This window comes from Cynocephalus volans, chromosome 10 (genome assembly GCF_027409185.1).
Source record: "Cynocephalus volans isolate mCynVol1 chromosome 10, mCynVol1.pri, whole genome shotgun sequence".
NCBI lineage: Eukaryota > Metazoa > Chordata > Mammalia > Dermoptera > Cynocephalidae > Cynocephalus > Cynocephalus volans.
Window position 1 is genome coordinate 4,017,505 of NC_084469.1, and position 18,434 is coordinate 4,035,938.

General features: G+C 38.4%; 1 protein-coding gene across 1 annotated transcript; it reads left to right on the forward strand.

Moving 5' to 3' along the window:
- Positions 1 to 14,297: 14,297 nt before the first annotated feature.
- Positions 14,298 to 14,591, forward strand: LOC134389391 (keratin-associated protein 3-1). The gene has a single exon (XM_063112945.1). It carries the CDS (start codon positions 14,298 to 14,300, stop codon positions 14,589 to 14,591), a length of 294 nt encoding a protein of 97 aa, XP_062969015.1.
- Positions 14,592 to 18,434: the final 3,843 nt, after the last annotated feature.

Genomic DNA, 18,434 nt, shown 5'->3' on the forward strand with positions numbered 1-18,434 from the left:
CTCAGCAACAAAGACTCCCCTTCCCCAACACTGACCTGAATACCTCTGTTAATGGGAACTTAACCTGCCAAAATCAGACTTAAATAATGAGTGCCTGATTTGGCACCATCCCCTGGGGGACCAACTCTACACAGCTGGTGGTAAATTGATTACATTTGATCCCTTCCATTGTCGAGGGGGCAGAGATTTGATTTACCTGGAAGAGGCATTCTGGCTATGGATATGCATTGCCTGCACCACCATCCCTGATTTTAAGGAGTGATTTATTTGCCATGATGGTATTCTACATAACATTGATTCTGATCAACATAGCAAAAGAAATGCAGCAATAGGTCCATGTCTGTGGGATTAACCTGCATTACCACATGTCATCGCCCAAAAGCAGCTGGCCTAATGAAAATGTTGAATGGCTTCCCAAAGACTATTATGGCCCCAGTTGGGAAATGACACACTGAAAGGATGTGGCTCTTTAAAGGATGCACAATGTGTTTTGAATTCAAGACCAACATATGATACTGTGTCTCCCATAGCCAGAACCAAAGTGTGGAAGCGAGAGTAATTTATCTCACTGTTAAACCTGACAATCCAGTTGTAGATTTTTTTTTATTGCCTTTTGTCTCTACAACTTTGACCTCTGCTGATTTAGAGGTCTAGGTTCCTAAGAAAAAAATGCTTCCCCCAGGAGGTAAAACAGTGAAGTGGAAGTTGAGGCCAACATTTAGCTATTTGGGGCTCCTCATGACACTGAACCACAGGTAAAGAAAAGGACTTGCTCTATTTCCTTTTGTCATTGATCCTGACTTCCAAAAGGAAATTTGGGTTGCTGCCACACAATGCAGGGAGAAAGGATCATATCTGGAATCCAGGGTATTACCTTGGTACATGGTAAAAGTTAATGGAAAACCGCTAAACCAAAAAAAGACAGGAGCATTGTGGATTCAGATCCTTCAGGTATAAAGGTTTAAATCACCCCATGAGGTAAAGAACCCCAACCAGTTGAAGTCCTGGCTGAGCGCCAAGGCATCATGAAATGGCTATTGGAACTGTAATGGCTACTCAACTATAGCCTCATGACTAATTACAGAAACAAGGACTGTAGAAACTGTATATCTCCTTGCTTGCTATTTTCCCCCACTTCTGTTCTCAGTTCTCCTTTCTTTGCTTAGTACCATATGCTATACCACAGGCTAACAGCCTAAGTAAACATCACATGAACCTAATTTCATTTAACATTTACATCAATTCTGTGAAATAGGTATTGTTATCTTGGTTTTGGAGGTGAGTAAATTAAACCTAAAAGAGCTTAAATAGTTTGTAAAAACTAAAATATACATCCAACTCCGACCTCAAAACTCATGAAGAGAGAGTGAAATCAAGGAACTAGAAGTAAAGAATGGTGTGCGAGGGCTGAGCCCGTGGCGCACTTGGGAGAGTGCGGCGCTGGGAGCGCGGGACGCTCCCGCCGCGGGTTGGGATCCTATATAGGAATGACCGGTGCACTCACTGGCTGAGTGCTGGTCACAAAAAAAAAAAAAAAAAAAAAGAATGGTGTGTGAGATTCAGCAGATCTAAAGATGGCTATTTTGTAAGATGTGGGCTTCAGAATAAGTTACACTCTATGCTAGTTAAGGTATTTTCTCAGCTCCGTGCCCTACCCTCTGTACTCACCTTTGTGATGCTGGTGATGATGCGCTGCAGATCTGTTAGGCTTTGCCGCTAGGGGGCGATAGAGGAAAACTGCAGAGCTGGAGGAGAAAGGGACTTGATCCTTTCCTTCTGCTTAGCTAGGACTTCCTGTATGCTTGTAGATCCCAGGGTTAACATGCCCCTAACACATCTGTGCAGATCCTCACCATGGCAGCACCTGAATTCAGTTTGCGGTTTTCTCAACACTTGTAAAAACAGCTTCATCTTGCCTCCCTCAGTCACCAGCACCAGCCAGCCAGTCTTCTAAAACATGAGTTTCAGCTCTACAGGGCAACCCCCTGTCTAAGTTACTAAGTTTAAATTTTTTCCCTCTTCCCTTTAAAATTATGGGTTTCTGCAGTTTCTACATTTGTGCTATCTTAGGATCCTCTTTTAACCCTTCAAGTTACCTAGCTAACAACTTAGTTAAAAATTATTCATAAAAAATTCATTCAATTCAAATAATGGGTGTGATTTTGTCTCCTGGACCCTAACTATTATACTCTTATTACCTTTAGATTTAGATTAATTAAAAATTTAGATTATTTAGTGAACCATTTGTTCAGACTTTTCACTTACTCCCTTTAGTTAATCTTGCAGCTGATTGTGGAAAATAATTTGTTTGTGGGCTTTAGAGTGGCAGTCAGAGAATTACAACATTTTAGGCCTGATGGAATCCAGCTGAGAAACCAGAAAGATTTCTCATCACCGTTTAGATCTGTAATTAAGTAAGTTCCATTTCTATCAAAAGCCTTCCATGCAAAGTAGGCTGTGCTAGAGACCAGACAGTAGATGACCCAGTGTTAATTACTGACTTATCCCCAACCTGCTTTCTGTCATGATTATTCTATTAAATGCCATAGGCAAAATTACTTTTAAAAGCCCAAGGATGCAAAAGGATTTTGAGAAACTTAAAGGGAGAAAATCTTGAATCGTTATATCAACTAAAGCATGAGGGCCTTGGAATTTGAAAGTTAAGTAAAATGGTTTTGGGGAGGTTGAGAGAGACAAATGCAAAGCACCAAGCATTAGTCCATATTGGGCCTACTCATTTCTTTATTTTTTTTTAACATTAAAAACTTGTATTATTAAATATTTCTAGCATACTGAAAAGTGCAGGAACTAATATAACTGGCACCCATATACATGCAGCCCACTTTTGCTACAGATTTTTTTTTTTAGTTGATACATGGTGATGTATGTATTTATTTATTTATTTGTTTGTTTATTTATTTATTTATTTATTTATTTATTTATTTTTAATTTTATTTTGTCGATATACATTGTGGTTGATTATTGTTGCCCCTTACCAAAACCTCCCTCCCTTCTCCCTCTCCTCCCTCCCCCCCAACAATGTCCTTTCTGTTTGCTTGTCGTATCAACTTCAAGTAATTGTGGTTGTTATATCTTCTTCCCCCCACCCCCCGGGTTTTTTTTTTTTTTTGTGTGTGTGTGTGTGTGTGTGTGTGTGTGTGTGTGTGTGTGTGTGAATTTATACATTAATTTTTAGCTCCCACCAATGAATGAGAACATGTGGTATTTCTCTTTCTGTGCCTGACTTGTTTCACTTAATATAATTCTCTCAAGGTTCATCCATATTGTTGCAAATGGCAGTATTTCATTTGTTTTTATAGCAGACATCATCGGATGAGTGGATACGGGCCTACTCATTTCTAAGCAGATTTTTTCTTCTTCGTTTCTGCATTACAAATACAAAACAGAGAAACAGGATAGATACACTGCATGACCCTAAAATCAAATTTTCCGTCTTTTAATGGGCAAATATTTAAATTACAAAATTTCAGGACTTTTGCTTTCTCACATTTTTAACATAGTATTTATTTAAGTTGGATGGGACAAATCAAATATTTCCCCAAAAGGATCAGAGGAATCTTGGTATGAATCGGGCCAGAGTAAAGAACTGTAATTACGTTATCCGTAAGATTGTATTCACTTGTTCAAAACATGAGACCTGGAAACCTAGTGGGCTGATAATGTTGTGAGATAAAGAAGTGAAAAAAATCAGGAGAGTTAGAAATGACAGAGTTTGGCTACAAAGAGCTGAAAGTAGAAAGAATTCCAGGTTTTCCACTACGGGAAGGTCAAGGGAGACAAAGTAATAGAACCCTAACAATGGAATTCTGGAAGCTCTGAGTTTAATATTTTTAAACTTTATGTCAACACTTATTGTTTTAGTGATGAGAAGAGACAAAAATGAAAGAGAACTGCACAAAGGTTGGGAATAAAAATCAGAGTGAACAAGGAGCTGGGACTGGAAGTAATACTAAACACTTGTTTTATAATTTAACACAAACTGAGTTTCAAAACGAATAGATTGTTATGTTGTATTGAGTATAGTTTATACACTTTGACCACTCTAAAGATGTTTTAACTATAGGGAGGGACAGAGAATGAAGAAGACCCGAGTTTAAAATCTCAAATCTACTCACTGACTGACCATGACCTTAGACAAGTCTTGCAGCTGCTCAGAAGTTTAGTTTTAATCTTGTATATCAAATGGGGATTCTAATATCTCAAAGTGTTGCTATATCAAATAAGGTTATTAATAGTAATATGCCTGGCACATAGTAGGTGCTCAATAAATAATGTTTTCTATTCCTGCTCTCCAGTCAAGTGTATCTTTAGGAGCAGAAAACCCTTTTGGCTACTGAGAGGATCACAGTAGCCAGATAATAGCTGAGAAAACTAGGAAGAGGATTGCTCAGGATCATATTCTTCCCTATTTGAGTGGTTGTTTTTGCTTTATTCAACTAATCTACACTCTTAAAAATCAAAACACTCTTAATATTTTTTTTTTTTTGTCTTTTTCGTGACCGGTACTCAGCCAGTGAGTGCACTGGCCAGTCCTATATAGGATCCGAACCCGCGGAAGGAGCGTCGCTGCGCTCCCAGCGCCGCACTCTCCCGAGTGCGCCACGGGCTCGGCCCCACTCTTAATATTTTTGAGAATTTTATTCTCATGTTATAGTCCTTCCTTTATGCTCTTTTTTTTTTCTTCACACACTTCTTCCCAACGGACCAAGAAGCCAAAATTTCACTCAGGAACACTGACCAACTATGATTACAAGGTGTCCCAGTACATCTTATTCTCCTTCTAAAAATTCTAACTGTATTCAAATTTAAATGTTGTCACTTCATATAAATCACAGCTATCAACGAGAAATATGTAATGGGGAAGAATTCAATGCTCCAGCTGATAGAGAATTGCTCAGGCCTCTCTGAGTAAGAAATCCTCCCAGGGATTTGTGATGACGGCCTCCACAAGAATGCAACGTGGCAGAAGATACCTGAGAAGCAGACGCTGCTTCCTAATGGTCTCTCGGGGTTCCAGCAAAGAGATGCTGAGGGGCATTAGTCCTTCCCTTTTGTGAAGGTGCGGCCTCCACTGGTTACAGAAGTTATGATGAAGACTATGATCAGGCAGAAGACTTTCCAGGCATGAGAGACTAGAAAACTAAACTCCCAAATTTACCCCTAGATCACCCCGTTGTTGAAAAGAAACATATAAATGACAGAAAAAAAGCCCCAGTTTCCTTCAGCTTATTTCATAATAGATATCGCAACTTTTAGGATTATTTATTGAGAATGTGCTATGTTCCAGACACTGCATTAAACATTTTAATGCATTATTTAATTTATTCTTTAAATATCCTACCAATGCGATAGTAACATTAGCCATATTTACAAGTGAGGGGACTAATGAGGTAACTTCCCTGCTTTAGAAAAACTAAAGCACTGGCCAACAGACATATGAAAAAATGCTCAACATCACTCAGCATCCGGGAAATGCAAATCAAAACCACATTGAGATACCATCTAACCCCAGTTAGGATGGCTAAAATCCAAAAGACTATGAACGATAAATGCTGGCGAGGCTGTGGAGAAAAAGGAACTCTCATCCATTGTTGGTGGGACTGCAAAATGGTGCAACCTCTATGGAAAATGGTATAGAGATTCCTCAAACAATTGCAGATAGATCTACCATACGACCCAGCTATCCCACTGTTGGGAATATACCCAGAGGAATGGAAATTATCAAGTCGAAGGTATACCTGTTCCCCAATGTTTATCGCAGCACTCTTTACAATAGCCAAGAGTTGGAACCAGCCCAAATGCCCATCATCAGATGAGTGGATACGGAAAATGTGGTACATCTATGCAATGGAATACTACTCAGCTATAAAAACGAATGAAATACTGCCATTTGCAACAACATGGATGCACCTTGAGAGAGTTATATGAAGTGAAACAAGTCAGGCACAGAAAGAGAAATACCACATGTTCTCACTTATTGGTGGGAGCTAAAAATTAATATATAAATTCACACACACACACACGCACACACAAACCGGGGGGGGGGGGAAGAAGACATAACAATCACAATTACTTGAAGTTGATACGACAAGCAAACAGAAAGGACATTGTTGGGGGGGAGGGGGGGAGGGAGAAGGGAGGGAGGTTTTGGGTTTTGGTGATGGGGAGCAATAATCAACTACAATGTATATCGACAAAATAAAAAAAATAAATAAAAAGAAAAAGAAAAACTAAAGCACTAGTGGCTCTTAACACTAGTGGCTCTTAATGGTCTATCGAATTAATTTCAGACTTCTCATCCTGGGAGTCAAGACTCTCTACATCTAGCTTGTATCTCATGTGATTGTCCTCTAGACAGTGCTTTCTAACAGCGATTTGTCCTTTCCCACTCATATGCATTTATTGCTGCTGTTCCCTATGGCTAAGATTCCTTTCCTACTCCTTTGCCTTGTATTTGAGTCCTTTGTATCCTGTAAACCCCAGCAGATTCTAAGATACTTGAGAGTACACCTGTGTCCTGCTTGTCTTTGAATGCACAGTATAAGGTAAATAGTAGGTGCTTAACAATGATTTGTCTTAAATTAACCAAGTTACATACTTTCTTTTGAAAAATATAATAATGGAAAATATATTAATGGAGAAATTACAGATTAATGTATAGTGATTAAGAACACAGACTCTGAAGCCAGTTGACTTTGGTGCAGACTCCAATTCCACCATTTGTCAGATATCGACCTTGAGCAACTTAGTTAACAGCCCTTTGCCTCAGTTTCCCTTATCTATAAAACAGAGGATAACTTTAATAACAACCTTATCTGGTTATTGTAAGAATAAATGTCATAATATACGTAAAGCACCTAGAACCGTATCTGTTACATAGAAAAATTTTGTATGAGTTTGCTGCTGTTGTGTAGCCAGCTGTATATTTAATGAACTAAGCTAACAACTCATAGTATATTTTAAAGTCAAATATCAGCTAATATTTAAATACATAACATTTAAGTCTTTTAATTTCAAAAAAAAATTCAAGTACTACAGGAGCTCTTTGCAACACCAGTAGTTGTTTAATTCAATCCAGTAGTCAGATTTATCTAACATCTCTGATCCAAAATAAAACATTATAAGATACAGCTACTGTTAGCAAATAATCTCAAGGATGAAAAAACCAAAGTTTATTATAGAATAATTATAAGCTTAAATACCTCAATATTAGATTTCACATAGTAAATAGCTGAAAAGTTTATTTTCCCAGTGCTTGACATATAGCAGGCACTCAAATTTTATTGAACGCCCATTTCCTCAACCAGATTTATTTTAGTTAACACATAGGTTTATACATTACTTACCTGTATTTAAGTCTGTTACTATCTGTATACTCTGTAGCCTACATTAAACATGAAAATTAAACTGGAAGCCTGGAATTCCCAAGAAAAATAGGCAACAGTTCCAGCCAACAGAAGCTAGCTAAGCAACAACTTGCAAGAATGTTGCATGTGCCATGTGACTGAATGTCACAAGAACGTTGTCTCTTTCATGTTGCAATGGGACCATACATGCCCAGGTGAGACAAAGTAGAAGAGTCACCCCCTTTAGGTCAGAGTAGAAGAGTCACCTACACAACTATAGCCAATATCAGCTGTCCTCAATGGCAAAATAACACTACTTCCACTTAAAAGGAATCCAATTGAGAGTAATTTTCAGTTCTAGCTAATAAGCTGGCAAAAGTTATATCAGAGTTATATAAGACTTGACTATAACTACAAACTGGAAAAAAAATCTTATGCAACTGGAAAAGACCCCCAAAGTTCACCATTTAACCCAAGCCCAGAATCCTTTGCCTGAATGCTCATCAAAGAGCAAGGAGGACATTCTGCAATGCATGGGCTGATGTCAATAGAAGCCCTGATACCAACCATTCTTTCTTATAATCTATATCATAAAGGAATTCACCCTCAATTTAAAAGATCATGCAATTCAGGAAATAAGGACTGAGTGTTTTTACTTACAGGCATTTTTATTGGGATGACAAACCTAAAAGGTTCCCATGTCCTGCTGATGTGAAGGATGAAGCACTGCAACAGCCTTCAAGAAAATTGAGTGTCCTGGAGTGTGAAGCCTCCTGTCACTGCTGCTGACTCAGGAGGTGCCACTGTGGGAGGGTTTCCCCAACAGCAACCCAGAAATTCACTGAGTTGTTGGGAGACGGACATTGGTAATGCACAAAGAGGCTTACAACAAACTGTGACTAATGCACTTAAAAGTGGTCATGTCATTCTTAGTCCAGGCACTTCATAATAAGCAAAATCTCTGTCTGCATATTGGTGCCTCCCAAATCTTCACTTCTCGGCCTGCTTCCTCTCGTGGGCTTCTCTGCAGGTCCCAAACAGATCTCATCATCGACCCCTTCCCTACGACCCCAGACAACAGCTTTTTTGCTCAGGTCCCCTCTCACCTATAAGTAAATCTGAGACCTAGATGTGATCCTTGGCCCCTCTGACCGCGCATTGTCTCAGGCAGGGTGACCCAGCATCACTACTGTCAAAAATGTCTCCCAGACTCCACCTCCTCTTACCGTTTATCAACCACTAGTATCGCTGTTGATCCTCTTGCCTGGACCACTTACTAGTTGTGCCTGTTTCCACTTTGGCTTGGCTACCGTTCATGTTCCTTAGAACATAAATTACATCTTATCATTCCTTGCTTTAAATTATCCAGTGGGTTCTCAATGCCCTTAGAATAAAACCTGAACTCTGTAGAACAACCTAGAACATCCTCTGTAGTCTATCTGCCTCTTTGTTTTAACTCCTCTCCTATTACACTCCTTCTCTTCACTATACTCCAGCCACTCTGGCAAAGGCCCGTCTTGACCACCCAGTCCAGCGCAGGCACAGTCCCCCACTACCTCCCCATCACTCTCTGACACATTACCCCGTTTTATTTTCTTCCGGCCCTTGCCTCTGTCTGAAGTTCTTATGTATTTATCTGTTTATTTTCTTATTGTCTGTCTCCCTGGCTAGAATGAACACCTTGACAACAAGACCTTATCTTACCTGTTTATTGCTATATACCTAGAACCTATCATGGTGCTGAGCATTTTGTTAAATAAGTTAATAAATGAAAAAAATGAATGAACATAATCTACAATTATATAAAATTTAATTTTACAAAAGTATTGATTTCATTATTTTTTTAATTAATTAATTTATTTCAAATATTCATGAGATACAAAGCTGATTGTCCCCCCTCCTACCCATGATGTGGGGGCCAGATTCATATTGGGGGCATACCCATTACCAGAAATTGTTTTTGCACACTTTGTATCCTTCCAATTATCCCCCAATCTCCCTCCCCTTCCCCCTCTCCCCTCAACTTCAATTTGTAACCCTAGGAATGTTCCCTCCCTCTGTTGGATCACGGCACTACTGTGGTCTTTCTTTCCTGCCTTCCTTTCTCTCTTAGCGCCCACATATGTGTGAGCACATGCGGTATTTATCCCTCTGTGCTTTGCTTGTTTCACTCAACATAAGTTTCTCCAGGTTCATCCATGTTGTTGCAAATGGCAGTATTTCATTCTTTTTTATGGCAGAGTAGTATTCCATAGTGTATATATACCACAGTTTCCTTATCCAATCGTCTATTAATGGACATTTAGGTTGGTTCCATATCTTGGCTATTATAAACAGAGCTGCAATAAACATGGGAGTGCAGGTATCTCTTCGACCTGATGATTTCCATTCCTCTGGATATATACCCAGAAGAGGAAATGCTCGATCATATGGAAGATCTATCTGTAGTTGTTTGAGAAACTTACAAATTGTTTTCCAAAGTGGTTGCACTAATTTACATTCCTGCCAATAGTGCGGTCATGTTCCCTTCTCTCCACACCCTCGCCAGCATTTGTTATTCCCCATCTTTCTGATCATAGCCAGTCTAACTGGAGTGAGGTGGTATCTCAATGTGGTTTTAATTTGCATTTCCCTGATGACTAGTGATGTTGAGCATTTTTTCATGTATCTGTTGGCCATTTGTATGTCTTCCTTTGAAAAATGTCTATTCAGCTCCTTTGCCCATTTTTTAATTGGGTCATTTATTTTTTTTACTGTATAATTGCTTGATGTATTCTGGATATTAGTCCCTTGTCGGATGCATAGTTGGCAAAAATTTTCTCCCACTCTGTAGGTTGTCTTTTCACTCTGTTGATTGTTTCTTTTTGTGTTTGATATAGTCCCATTTGTTTATTTTTTCTTTTGCTGCTTGTGCTTTTGGGCTTATGTTCATAAAGCGTAGGCCCTGACCTAACTGCTGAAGTTTTCCTTAGTAATTTTACAGTTTCAGGTCTTATACCTAGGTCTTTAATCCATTTTGAGTTGATTTTAGTGTATGGTGAGAGATGCATATCTAGTTTCATTCTTCTGCATATGTATATCCAGTTTTCCCAGCACCACTTGTTCAAGAGGCAATCTTTTCCCCAATGTAGAGTTTTGTTGCCTTTGTCTAATATCAGATGGCTGTAAGCCTGAGGAATGATTTCTGGGTTCTCTATTCTACTCCACTGGTCTGAATGTCTATTTTTATACCAGTACCATGCTGTTTTGGTTACAACAGCTTTGTAGTATAAATTGAAGTCAGGCAGAGTTCTGCCTCCAGCTTTGTGTTTTTTGCTCAGGATTGCTTTGACTATACTATATATAGAAAAACCTAAAGATTCTATCAAAAAACTCCTAGAGCTGGTTAATAACTCCAGTAATGTTTCAGGATACAAAACAAATGCCCAGAAATCAGTAGCATTTATATGCTCAAATAATGAATTAACAGAAAGAGAAATAAAGAAAGTAAGCCCATTTACAATTGTCACCAAAAAAATACGATACCTAGGGATCAATTTAACCAAGGAAGTTAAAGACTTCTACAATGAGAATTACAAGCCACTTACGAAAGAAATTAAAGAAGACACAGAAAGATGGAAAGATATTCCATGCTCTTGGATTGGAAGAATTATCATTGTGCAAATGTCTATACTAACCAAGGCAATCTACAGATTCAATGCAATCCCCATCAAAATACTAATGACATTCTTCACAGAAATGGAAGAAACAATCTTACCTTTCATATGGAAAAACAAAAGACCCCAAATAGCTAAAGCAATCCTGATTTTATTTTTAATTGTGAGCTATTGCTGTTAGATAAGCCATCGTGCACGAGATGCGTGACATTAGAACGATTACTTAACATCCTTACTCTCAGTTTTATCACCTGGGAAATGGACATAGTAATAGTCCTGATCTTATTGGGTTGTAAAACATAAGGGAAAAGATGTGCATAAAGTACTTAGCACTATGCCTGGCACATGGTATACATTCAATAAATGCTAAGTATTAGTGGAGGATTAGTGTTCCAATTATCTTAAAAACAAGAATATTAGCTTTATTGCAGAAACGGTTGTACTGCCCAGATTGAGGTCCCCCAAAACTGAGTGACGTGATAACAAATCCCAGATAAGTTCCTCTTCTCCATTTCCACCTAACTATGATGCCCTCTAAGCTAGAAATCATGTCCTACTCCCCATGTCCCTAGAACACCCAAATACCCTCCCAACCATTGTTTCTGTCTTCAGATTATCTCCTTTCTACAGCACAGTATTTGTTTTAAGAAAATAGGCTCTAAAGTCAACTCCCCTCGTGGTCTCGAGACCTTAAAAATCTGGTTCCATCTTTCCTACCAATCTTACACTCATCTAATCATGAGGGTCTTCTTCACTCTAGTCAGAACAACACCCCCATAGCAAGAGGGGATATTGTACAGCGGTTAAGAGCATGGACTCTGGAGCCACACTGCTTGGCTTCAAATGCCACTGCTCACTAACTAGTGACTTGAGCTCTCTATGGCTCAGGTTCCTTGTCTGTGGAAGGGTGAGGATAATAGCATTGCCTACACCATAGGCCTGTTGTAGGAATTGTATGAGATAATACACGTAAAGCACTCAACACAATACCTAATACTTAGTAAGTGACAATGATGACAATGATGATGAGCCTTCACCTAAAACTACAGTATCCTTCTAAACTACAAACCCAGCCATATCACATATCTGTTCAAAAACCTTTAATTAATGTCCACTGCCTGTAAGATAAAGTCCAAAATCCTCAGTGTAGAATATTAAGCACAGTACATGTTCTTTACACAGTGCCACTAATCCACCTTCCCAACTTCGTTTCCCATCATTCCCCTCCAAAATCTCCCTGCAATCAGATCCAGAATCTATGCTTCAACCAATCCACACTTTTTACCATCTCATGAGCACACCACGGGCGTTTTGTTTCTCTAATTATTTCACTTGCTGAAAGTCCCTTCCTATTCGTTTCTACTTGCTAAGCTCCCGTTCACCCTTCAAGACCGAAACAAATGTCCCGTTTTTGTGAAGCGCTCCTTAAATTTTCCAGGTAAAGTCAATGGCTCCTACCTCTAAACTTCCACATTGTAACCTAGAAAACTTGAATGTAGAATCCTGTGTTGTCATTTGCCAGTTTATTTCTCTATCTCCTCTTCCCTATGACCCCCTCCAGGGCAGCAACCAATTTGCTTCTTTCTGCATAATGCCTGACATACAACAGGTGTTCATTTGACAAAAGTGTTTGACTAAACTAAGAGATATGTAAATTCTAGCATTACTGACCCAAAACCTCAAAATCATTTCAGTAAGAAGATGGCTAAATTAAAAGCAGTTTTATGCTAAGCATTTTTTTTTTCTGATCTTGTTAATTTGCATCTCTTTTGGCTTCTGGCTTCCATATGTGTGCAAGTTTCTACCTGTCTTTAGAGCTTGAACCATTTTATCTGAAGATGGGTCAAGAAAAAAAAAATATATACACACACACACACACACACACACACACACACGTGTGTGTTTTTAAGCCTTTCAAAGTAAACTATTTCTAAATGTTTTACCAATTTAATATTCTCACTACTCTGAAGCAATACTAAAACATCAGAGAAATTTTACACCTTTTTTATTTTTAAAAATTATTATTGGGGATTTAGTGGTTTAGATGTCATTTGGAAATGTCTCCTTTTTCCTGGACAACAGGGCCTGTGAAATATTGGTAAACCCTCCCAAGCATGCTCCATGGAACATTGATCTATGAAAACCAACAAATAAAAAGGAGTTCATGATCAAGTAAATTTGGGGAAAAATACATGTTGTGTCTGTTTATTGAAAAGTCACAGAGCACTTTAGCATGTTAAAGGCTCTGAGAGGCTCACCAATAAAGAACTCAGTATTTCCCAAACTTATTTGTTGGAGTACCCTTTCGTGTCCCTTAGGACAGGCATTCATGAAACTCACTTTGGGAAATACTGCAACATTTAGCCTCTCAATGGCCCAATACTAGTCTTTGGGTCATAAGTAATCTTAATTCATAATATGGCTGGATGGAGTTTGTTTTTGTTTTCATTTTGGTGGCTGGCCAATACGTGGATCCAAACCCATCCCATGACCTTGGTGTTACAAGGCTGTTCTCTAAACAACTGAGGTCAGCAACCAGCCCCTGGAGGGAGTTTTAAAGGGCATTGGCACCATTACCCACACAGGTCTTGACTCTCATCTGCATGTCCCTGCCAAGCTATTTTTCCAAACATGTATGAAAGGGATGGAAAGCAAGTTATTTGTTGCAGCGATATTAGAAAGAGTTTCTTTACACAGAATCAAAATCTGTTTCTTTATAGATTCCATCCATTCATCTTAATTCAACTTCTTGGAGCCACAAAAAGTAAGTCTAAACATTTTATCACTTTTTCAGCCCAAAGGGTCTAAATTATCACATAGAATCTTTGGTTTCTGGTAGAATAGCAATCAAAATGCCTATTTATCTCTTTATCTGAAAAGTAGACCAAAAAACATCGAGAAGATTTGCAGATACCTGGCATACCAAGCCATTAGTGATGTGTAATGATTAGAAGATAATGACTTGATGCCTTTGAAGACAGAAATGAAGCTTTCCATATGCAATGACACACGGCCAATGTGAAGAGTCCTAGTTTGACAACAAAACAACCTGAATTTCTTTTATGAGGTGAGCAGTGTGTCTTAAGTAATAAACACTTAAGTAATTAGATGAGTTTATGGAAATAGCTATAAACTGAAACATGGGGGAAAAACTTTTGGTAATAGGCTGACGCTCAGGGAGGTGTGTATATAAGAGCCAGAGCAGAGAAGAGAAGCACTGAGACACCAACAGACTTCTCCTCTCAACCCAACAAAAAACCCAACTCATCACACCATGGCTTGTTGTGTTCCCCGCTGCTGCAGTGTCCCCACCGGCCCTGCCACCACCATCTGCTCCTCTGACAAATGCTGCCGATGTGGAGTCTGCCTGCCCAGCACCTGCCCACATGAGATCAGCCTCCTTCAGCCTACCTGCTGCGACACCTGCCCCCCACCCTGCTGTGAGCCTGATACCTATGTGCCAACTTGCTGGCTGCTCAACTCTTGCTACCCAACTCCTGGACTGAGCGGGATCAACCTGATGACCTATGTCCAGTCTGGCTGTGAAAGTCCCTGTGAGCCCTGTTAACCAGCCAAGTCATTGCAAAGGTTCAGTGATGTCCTCTGCAACATCTGGCCTTCGACACTCACTACTGCCTGCATCAAGGCTAAATCAATCCCAATTCCCTGGGCCATGTTTTCATGAACTTTCTCAACTTCTTATTTCTTTGCTCATTTTGAGTACAGTTGGAGACCTCCTTTCTATCTTTTAGACTATTTCACTACTCTTTGAGATATAACCATTTTGACTATCCATTAATAAACTCCATTCTGACTTAGCAAATATGGCCATGTGGTTATTTATTTCCATGTTTCCTCTTAGGGAAAGCAGAATGCCTACCTAAACCTGAACAGCTGTCATATTTCCCAAGACTAACCCAGCAGAATGAGAGCTCTTATGGTAAAACTTATTTAAAAATTAGATAATAGTTCTTTGTGATAAGTTAAAAAGTGAAAATTTCAGTAGGTCACTTTGTAGGATCTTTTTATTCAATAGATGTTTTTTAAGACATCTAACTGTGCCAAGCACTATGCTAAAGTCTAGAGATTAATACAATGTTTTAAAAATATTTGATTTAATTTTAGTTTTCATAGATTCTGACATTGATTTTTCTTTCTTCTTTAATTGGCTAAACAAATTGATCATTGTGCTGGTGTGTAGAAATAATTTTGACTCACTTAGTCATAGTCATCAATAAAATTCCAAGCTCAAAATGCAAGGCAATTTTGGAAAGTATATACATCCATTTACTGATAAATGCTGTCTTCTGGAAAAATCAGCTTTGAATGAATGTTAGCATTTATTGAGTATTCCTTCCTCCCTCAAATGAAGCTTACATTGCCTTACATTAGTTATAATTATGCTTAGATGTCTACTCATCCAAGTGACACATAATATCATGTCATTGAAACATACTTGAAATATCAGACCACAGTGCAATGCTCCCTATATATGAGAAATAGTCACATAATTCTGAGAGCAAAAGCACAGTTCCTCTTAGAATAAAACTTTTATGATAACCACTAATTCATCTTCTTAGCTGTCCTGGAAAAAATCCAAGTGCAAGAAGGTCTTCACAGGAAGTTCCCAGAGTACAGTCTAGTTGTATATTTGCTTGGACTTGCCTTGGGACTTTGGGCCAACTGCTTCCTCTCAGTCTCAATTTCCTCATTATTACAGTGGTTTCCTACAGTTTCAGTTTCCCTGTTGTTACTCTCTGCTCTGCTTATATCTCAAGACTATTGTGAGGGTCAAATGACCCAAAAATGTAGAAAGTACTGTGTCCACAGCATTGACCTGTCACATGCGAGAGACACTATTACTGCCTACAATGGTTCACAGTTTTCTCAACAAAAGGCATCTTTTTATTTTTTGAAACATGTGTTTCCCAAATGTCTTTCTTAAACAAAAATGTGTTAATTTCCTCATTTCTGTTCATAAATACATGTATAAATATCAGTGAAAATTTTAGGATTAATATAAGATAATCATAGTTACCATGCCAAGTTACTTCTTTTCTAGTCAAAAGCAAAGAAGTTTTATGTATTTATACATGCTTGTAAGAAATAAATATTTAGACTTTATTTTTAATAGTGAAAATAAACTTAAATGTATGATTATTATCACTGGACCTTTAGCATAAAGGGCCCTTGGGTAGTTTAAAAGCTCTAACTGGAATCCAGGAGATGTGTATTTAGTTCTTGGCTCCGTCTCTGGCAGACTCTGAGAAAATCACGTAAGTTCTCTCTAGGTCTCAAGCCTTAAATCAGTAAAAATAGGTTCGTTGACAAGATTATCTCTAAAGTCACTTTTAGTTTTAACATTCTCTGGTTCTAGATCATCCAGAAGCATTGTAAGTAACAAGTACTCCATGCCACTAACCAACCTCATTCAACCTTATTATTTCCACTGCTTTTATCAGTAATAGCTAATATTTGGTGAATATCGACTAGGTGCTCTAATATGTGCTTTATGTACAGTATCTAATTTATTTCTAACAAAAATGCTAAGAGAAGGAATTAAAGCTGAAACTGCCTGGACCCAAAGTCCCTCTCTTTCCACTACACCAAAGCACTTACCTCCTCTGCAGACAATTTGTCAAAGAGGAATAAGATTATATGTGGCTCTGTTTACCCAGAAGAAAGTATATGCCACTTGAAAATACATTCTCTACTAATCCCTCTAAATTGTTTATTTGCTTGTACATAGTAACTCAGATTTCTCTGGGGTGATTATAGTGTAAGATAAAAATGGGTATATACAGTGAGTACAGAAAAAACTATTTATGCTTCTTTTTTATCTTAACTTACACATTGTAATTGTATATGATTATGGGGTATAATATGACATTTTGATACATATATGTTACAAAATAATTAGGTAAGTGTCTTTAATGTATCCATCACCTCATGCATTTATCATTTCCTTGTGGTGAAAATATTCAAAAGCTTCTCCTCTAGCTATTACGTAATATACAAAACATAAGTGTTAACCATAGTCACCCTACTTATTTATGTTTCTAAGGTGAGGACAAATTATCTTTTCTTTTTAAGTCAGACTTTAAATATTGACTAGCAATGTCAGTACAGGAACGATATCGGCTGGATCATTAACCTTAATTTGAAATGCACAATGTCTGGCAACTCAAATTCATTTCCAGTATTTTGATGAGCTTCAATAACCCTGATCAAGGTAAAACAAACTACCCTTAAAGTCAATCATTGTTTAGCCCTAGTAACAGAATGGAAAACCAAGGTATTTGATTTTTCCTTCAAATTATTCCTGGCATCCAGTTCTTTCTTTCCATCCTTACTGGTTCTAGACTAATTTAGTCCCTGATCACAGCCACAGTCTCTCAGCTGACCTTGAGTTAAATATTTCGTGCCCCTCCCTCCACCCAAACTATACCTCTGTCAGACCAACTTTCCGGCCCTTTATAAATATTGGTTAAATTAAATTGTTCAAACACTAGCATGACTCAGAATTTTTGTTTTTACTAAATCAAGGTTAAACTCTTCAGAGTGGCTCTCAAAACCTTCATTAACCTGATACAGTCATTCCCACCAAATTTTATTTGCTACTAATCTGGGGGCAACGTATAGCTTACACTCTAATCATAACAATGCCTCCTAAACAGTGGTCTCTGAAGGACTGTTTTGCTTTAAATCATACCTCTATCACTTATTAGTTATGTGGCCAACTGTTAAATTAGATTAAAAACAGTATGTACCTCATAAAACTGTATTGAAGACTAAATTAATTGAAATATTTACAGCACTTAGAACAATGTGTGCTGACTCTACATTGTGTGAGGACTCTACATTGTTTCTTTAGCTGCTTTTCTGCAAGGTTTCACCAATAGAGGCACTAGAAGGAGACTCTTCTAAGTCCTAAGGAAGACAGAAGGGTGGTGTCGCCCCAGCAACAGTCCTTTATCTGGCAGCAGCAGTTAGGTTCTAGTCTCCATCTTCAGGCACTCAAAACAAAATAAAACAAGACAACCTTATTGCACCTTCTAGAAATACCACTATCCACAGAGTAGTGATGCCTCTCTGCAGAAATTCAACCCCTGGTTCCACAGAGCTTCTCCTCTGAGATTTTGAAATAAGAGCACCAGCTGGCAGTATCCAGAGGTCTGAGCCCAGCTCTGCAGGCCCAGTCTTCCAAGCTTCTAGTTTCAAAGAACCCCAACTTCTCTCTGTTTTCCAGCCCTTGAGCTGGTAGCTGCTTCTTGTGTTACCTCCGTTTTCCTTTTCACTGTTTCAGTTCTCGAATATCGGTTTAGCAAATTCCCTATATTAAAATTCTCTCTGTTAAAATACCTTGAGTGAGGTTTGTCTTGTTTGTTTGTTTTTTCCTGAGTAAACTTGA

What these genes read in the sequence shown, in the direction of transcription:
- LOC134389391 (XM_063112945.1), top strand. Translation starts at nt 14,298, where the DNA reads ATGGCTTGTTGTGTTCCCCGCTGCTGCAGTGTCCCCACCGGCCCTGCC.